Source organism: Monodon monoceros, unplaced genomic scaffold (assembly GCF_005190385.1).
Source record: "Monodon monoceros isolate NGI ecotype Baffin Bay Population unplaced genomic scaffold, NGI_Narwhal_1 Super_Scaffold_7, whole genome shotgun sequence".
In the NCBI taxonomy this organism is placed as follows: Eukaryota; Metazoa; Chordata; class Mammalia; order Artiodactyla; family Monodontidae; genus Monodon; species Monodon monoceros.
In genome coordinates, this window is record NW_021703784.1 from 100,855,029 (window position 1) to 100,861,543 (window position 6,515).

The 6,515-nt window shown below is 48.5% G+C and overlaps 1 protein-coding gene across 1 annotated transcript in view; it reads left to right on the top strand.

Moving 5' to 3' along the window:
- SNX32 (sorting nexin 32) overlaps positions 1-6,515 on the top strand; it is a 10,098-nt gene that overhangs the window by 263 nt on the left and 3,320 nt on the right. The window contains 7 exon segments of the mRNA XM_029208915.1: positions 4,660-4,729; positions 4,732-4,763; positions 5,114-5,224; positions 5,345-5,466; positions 5,663-5,786; positions 5,945-6,049; positions 6,244-6,349. Of these exon segments, the coding sequence (XP_029064748.1) occupies positions 4,660-4,729; positions 4,732-4,763; positions 5,114-5,224; positions 5,345-5,466; positions 5,663-5,786; positions 5,945-6,049; positions 6,244-6,349 (670 nt within the window).

The following is a 6,515-nucleotide window of genomic DNA, read 5'->3' on the forward strand; positions in this document are numbered from 1 at the left end:
TGTGTGTGTGTGTGTGTGTGTGTGTGTGTGTGTGTGTGTGTGTGTGTTCGTGCCCACGCATGAGCTAGAGAAAGGCGAGACCTGAGAAAGGGGGTGGGGCGCTTCCGTGGCATCAGCATGGGGGCTGGTGAGGATGTCAAAGGAGGCAGGGTTTACCGTGGCCCCGACAGATGGAAAAGGACCCGTCACTCTTACTCATCCCCTTCCCAGGACCGACTCATGCTGGTTTGATGGGGAAGAAGGAAGGACGTTAGGAATTGAGAAGGGGCTGGAATACCCTCCTCCTTTCCCAAGGTGGGGGAATACTGTTCAGCACTAATGGCTTCACTTGTGTATCTATGTTCATGTAATCATGAGACCATTCATTCTTTCCTCTTGACTGCATTCAACAAATAGTTTCTGAGCATCCTTGTGCCAAGGATGGTTAGGGGTGGGGCATACAGAGGTGCACACTTTCAGGGGTAGGAGGAATGTGCCTAGTGGGCTGTGACTGAGGATAAGGATGGAGCAGCTGTGGTCCATCTTTGAAGTCCTATCTCCCTCAAGCAGTTACCAAGCAGGAAGGAGACAGGGGACTTGGGGGCCTATTGCACCAATGAGCCAGACTTTGGGGGTGGGGGGCAGTTGGACAGAGGCAGAGCCTGCCATGGGGGTGTCGGAGAAGCCAAGAAGTGAGGAATGGGGGTCAGTGGAATTTGAAGAAGTGAGAGGGGTGAGAGACCAAAATATGGAACAGAAAGCATCTGTTTCAGTGTTTATCTATGTTCATATTCATGGTTAAATTAGTTAACACAGGGACTTCCATGGCGGTCCAGTGGTTAAGACTTTGCCTTCCAATGCAGGGGGTGCAGGTTCTATCCCTGGTGGGGGAGCTAAGATCACACATGCGTTGTGGTCAAAAATCCAAAACATAAAGCAGAAGCAATAATGTAACAAATTCAATAAAGACTTTAAAAATGGTCCACATCAAAAAAAATCTTTAAAAAAATTAGTTAATATATATAAAATGCTTAGACCAATGCCTGGCATATAAGTAGAGCAAATATAAGTGTTAGCTATTATATTACTATTACTGTTACCAATAATAGTGGATGCTATGTGTTCTAAGGATATACTGGGCTGTCAAACTGATGGGTGCACCCCTAACCTTTGTAGATGCCAGACTCTTTGAAAATCTGTTATTAGACCATGTCCTCCAGAGTAATCATTGGCTTCTTCAAAATTCTCCTATAAATACAGAGAAATGAAAAGAGTAATAAATGAATATGTAAGTAAAAATATAACAGAGAAAATGAAATAACATAAAATACTTGAGTAATCTAACAGAAATCAAGAAAGAAAGAATAAAGCAACTATACTCCAATAAAAATTTATTTAAAAAAAAAGAAAGAAAGAATAAAGGAACAATAAACAGATGAGATGAAGAGAAAACAAAAAGTAAGATGGCAGGTTTATAGCCTACTATATCAGTAATTACAATAATAATGAATGGAACAAAAACTACAGTTAAAAAACAAACATCTGGGCTTCCCTGGTGGCGCAGTGGTTAAGAATATGCCTGCCAGGGCTTCCCTGGTGGCACAGTGGTTGAGAGTCCGCCTGCCAATGCAGGAGACACAGGTTCGTGCCCCAGTCCGGGAAGATCCCACATGCCGCGGAGCAGCTGGGCCCGTGAGCCATGGCCGCTGAGCCTGTGCGTCCAGAGCCTGTGCTCTGCAACGGAAGAGGCCACAACAGTGAGAGGCCCACGTACCGCAAAAAAAAAAAAAAAAAAAAACCTGCTATAAGGACATAGAAATATTGAAAAACTGATGGAATATGTACACTATGAACACACTAACCAAAAGAAAGCTGGTGTGGCTTTATCAATTTCAGACTGGAAGACAAGAAAGAAGTATTACTAGAAATAAAGAGGAACATTTTATAATGATTAAAGAGTCAATTCAACAGGAAAACACTCCTCAATTTTATGCACCTAATAACAGTTTCAAAATATGCAAAATAAAAAATTACGTATGCCGCAGAGCAGCTAAGCCCGTGCGCCACAACTACTGAGCCTGCACTCTAGAGCCCGTGAGCCACAACTACTGAGGCCTGCGCACCACAACGAAGAGTAGCCCCCACTCGCCACAACCAGAGAAAGCCCGCACACAGCAACCAAGACCCAACGCAGCCAAAAATAAACAAATAAATAAATTTATATATATATATAATTACTGAGAAAAATTAAAGAAGACCTGAATCACTGGAAAGATATTCCATGTTCATAGACTGGAAGATTCAGTATTGTAAAAATGTCTGTCCTTCTCAATTTGATCTATAGATTCAATGTAATCTCAATCAAATCCCAGAAAGTTCTTTGGGGGTAGAAAATAACAAGCTGATTCTAAAATTTCTGTGGAAATGCAAAGGATCTACAATAGCCAAAATGATTTTGTAAAAGTACAAAGTTAATTCTACCTGATTTCAACGTTGCCTGTCAATTACAGTAATCAAGAGAGTGTGATATTATCAAAAGTATAGATATATAGATCAGTGGAACAGAATAGAGAATACAGAACTGATTACACTTATGAGGTCAATTGATTTTCTACCAAAACAAATCAATAGTGAAAAAATAGTGTTTTTAAACAAATAGTGGTAAAATCACTGGCTATTTATAGGGCAAAAATGAATCACAACCCATACCTTACACTGCATACAAGATGAATTAAATGGATCATAGACCTAAAACTGTTAATTTCTAGAAGAAAAAAATAGGAGACTATCTTCATGACCTTGGGGTAGGAGTGCTTCTTCAAGAGTACACAAACCAGAAAAGATTGATATGTTGAGCTTGTAAAATTATAAGCCATTAAGAGAGTGAAAAGGCAACCCATAGAGTAGGAGATATTGGCAAAACATATAACTGACAAAGGGCTTGTCTCCAGGATATTTAAAGAGTTCCTACAAATCAATAAGAGAAAGATGATCTGATTTTTAAAAGAGGATGGCAGGGAGGAGCCAAAGACATGAATAGGCACTTTACAAAAGAAGATATCTGAATGTCTAATAGGTACATGAAATGGTGTTCAATATCATTTCTCACCAGGGAATACAAGTTAAAGCCACTATGCACTATTTTTTTTAAAAAAGATATATTTATTTATTTGGTGGCACTGGTCTTAGTTGTGGCACGTGGGATCTTCGTTGCCACACGCAGGATCTTTGTTGTGGCATGTGGGATCTTTTTTTTTTAGTTGCGGCACGTGGGATCTTTCAGTTGTGGCATGCGGGATCTAGTTCCCTGACCAGGGATTGAACCCGGGCCCCCTGCATTGGGAGCATGGAGTCTTAACCACTGGACCACCAGGGAAGTCCCCACAATGCAGTATTACTGTACCTCCACCAGTAAGGCTAAAATTAAAAGGACTAACAGTTCTAAATGTTGGCAAGGATGTGGTGCAACTGGAACTTTCATTCAGTGCTGGAGGGAGTGTGAACTAGTACAGTCACCTTGGAAGACTGTTTGGCAGTATCTATGAAAGCGTTTTAAACACACGCCTACCCTCTGACGAAGCCATTCTCGTACCCAACAGAAATGAGTACTTAGGTCCCTCAAAAGATATATGCAAGAATGTTCATGGCAGCTTTATTCATAATAGCCCCAAACTTGAAATAATCCAAAAGACCACCAACAGTAGAATGGGTAAACTACGATACGGTCATATGATGGAACACTACACAGCAATGAAAAAGAAACACTGCACTCAATGACATAGATGGGTCTCACTAAAGAACATGGACACAAAATAGTATATACTGTGTAACTGCATTGATATGAGGCTCAAGGCCAGGTAAAATTAATCTATGGTGCTAGAAGTCTAAGAGTGGTCCCACAGTGTCCCAAATAAGTGCTAAAGCCTGTGAGAGGAGAGAGGGAGGCGTCTGGGTGTAAGAGGTGGGCAGGTGTCAGTTTATATACTGGTGAGTAGTACTTGAAGGGAGAGTGGCTTCTGAGCCTCTACCTCTCTCCCTAGTACCTCTTGGCACAATGGTGTGGACATAGCAGGTGTTCACTAAATGCTTGTTGAGATAGCTCAGTGTAAGAATGAACTAGTAACTTGGTGCCTCAGGGATCTTTTCACTTAGAGAAAAAATACAAGTGCTTGGCCTCCAAGTCAGTGCCTCTTGGTACCAAACGTAGTGAATGCAATGGTCTCAGGAGCCCCTCAAAAGGGGTGGGACCATCTTATCCAGCTCACTTTACACCTGGTGAAAGGTACCTGAGGTAACCAGCTGAGAAGGGGTGGCCCGGTAACTGAGGAAGTGCATGGGGTTTGGAACCGAGAAACTCTGTTCAAATCTTGCCCTGCCGCTTTGCACCTGTGTGATCTCGGCCAAGTTATTTCACCTCTCTGGTGGTCACAGCTTCCAGGCCTGTCAAACGGGGAGAGTTCTGCCTACTTCAGAGGATGGCAGGGTGGGAAAGTGTCATTGTGAATCCCTGAGCAGTGACTTATCAGGATCCCTCGGGAGGTGGGGGGGAACAGCCGGCGACCCCAGGGCGTGGTGGGAGTAATGCTGCTGAGGTGGGCTCTGCAGGAGGACCAGAAGCCTGCGGCGAGGATGGGCGGGGGGGCGTGGTCAGTCATGTCAGGGACCTCCCTTCCCCCACAGCCCTCCTCCATGTCCCCGGACCTGCAGGGAGACAGCTCCTTACAGGTGGAGATCTCTGATGCCGTCAGCGAGCGGACAAGGTGAAATTCACTGTTCAAACCAAGGTGACGCTGCGCCGGAGCAGGGGCGGTTCAGATGGCTGCTTCAGGAGCCCGGCGCGCAGATGCCCGCGTAGCCTCTGGGCCCGGCTCCTCAGCCTGGCTCTTGGCCCCTGGCCCTCTGAGAAAGAGGGCATCTTGTCTAGCCTCGTACAGCCTTTGCCTGCCTAAGGCCCCAAGTACTACCATCCCCTGTCCACCCTCCTGAGGGTAGTCATGGACGCGTGAGCCCCAACTTGGGCCTCCCATGGGATGTGGGATTGGGGAGGCCCAAAAGTGGGTGCCCAGGAAGCTTGGTGGGTGTAGGGTTTGGGCAGGGGAGGAAAGACACCTCAGCTAGGTTCCCTGGCTTCCAGAGCTGCGTCCCTCACTTCGCCCGGACCGAGTTCTCAGTCGTGCGACATCATGAGGAGTTCATCTGGCTACACAATGTCTACGTGGAAAACGAGGAGTACGCTGGTCTCATTGTGAGGAGGGGCCGGCCTGGGCACCGGGGGGAGGCCGGGAGGCTGGGCCAGGCTTCGGGGTGCGGGTGACGGCCTTCTCAACGACGAGAGGACTTCCAGCTCTGTCCCTCCTTGGAGCAGATCCCCCCAGCCCCTCCAAGGCCAGACTTTGAGGCTTCAAGGGAGAAACTGCAGAAGTTGGGTGAGGGAGACAGCTCTATCACGCGGGAAGAGTTTGCCAAAATGAAGGAGGAACTGGAAGCGTGAGTGCCGCCTCCCGTTCCTGTCTGTGACAGAGCCCCAGCCCAGCCTCTCCTGACAGCACCAGGGTTTCTCCCCTGACTGTCCCCTGTGGATGCTTAGGACCCTGCTCCTCGCTCCAGGGCTGCCGAGGGGGAAGGGGGCAGGAGGGGGGAAGGAGCCAGGGAGGGCCCGCGAGCTGCCTGCCGTCCTCTGCAGGGAGTATCTGGCCATCTTTAAGAAGACAGTTGCGATGCATGAAGTCTTTCTGCAGCGCCTGGCGGCCCACCCCACCCTGCGTCGAGACCACAACTTCTTTGTCTTTTTGGAATATGGCCAGGATGTGAGCTGGGCCACAGAGCTGGGGTCCCCCCGGGGGTGGGGGGCAAGGCTCTAAGTGGGCTCAGGCCTCTATCTCATCAGCTTGGCGAGTGGTATATGCCGGGGGTGGGAGGTGCAAATGCCCACCCTGACGTCACACCTTCCCCACGTGTGCCTCAGCTGAGTGTCCGAGGAAAGAACAGGAAGGAGCTCCTTGGGGGGTTTCTGAGGAATATTGTGAAGTCTGCAGATGAAGCCCTCATCACTGGCATGTCAGGGCTCAAGGTGACTTGGGGGGCCCCCTCTCTGGATTCAACCCAGGGCCTCAAGTCCCCAGCAAGGATTGAGACCCTGGGTCCCTGTGGGAGGGAAGCCACTGATGGGGCCCTGCCTAGAGGGAGATTGTGCCACGCCCGGGAGCCCGAGACTGCGCTGCTCCTGGTGACTCGGTGTGAGTGGGTCCTGTCTGGCTCCCTTAGGAGGTGGATGACTTCTTCGAGCATGAGAGGACCTTCCTGCTGGAGTACCACACCCGCATCCGGGACGCCTGCCTTTGGGCAGACCGAGTCATGCACTCTCACAAGTGTACGCAGGGCCCCAGGGGCCCTGGATTCTCCCCAGTGGCCCTACTCCCCAGGGGAGAGGAGAGAGCAGGAAATGCCCTGTGTCTGTCCGTGGCCACAAACACCAGGGGTGGGACTTGACGTGCAGACCGAGGGGCCCTGACAGACGGCTCTTCCCGTGCAGACCG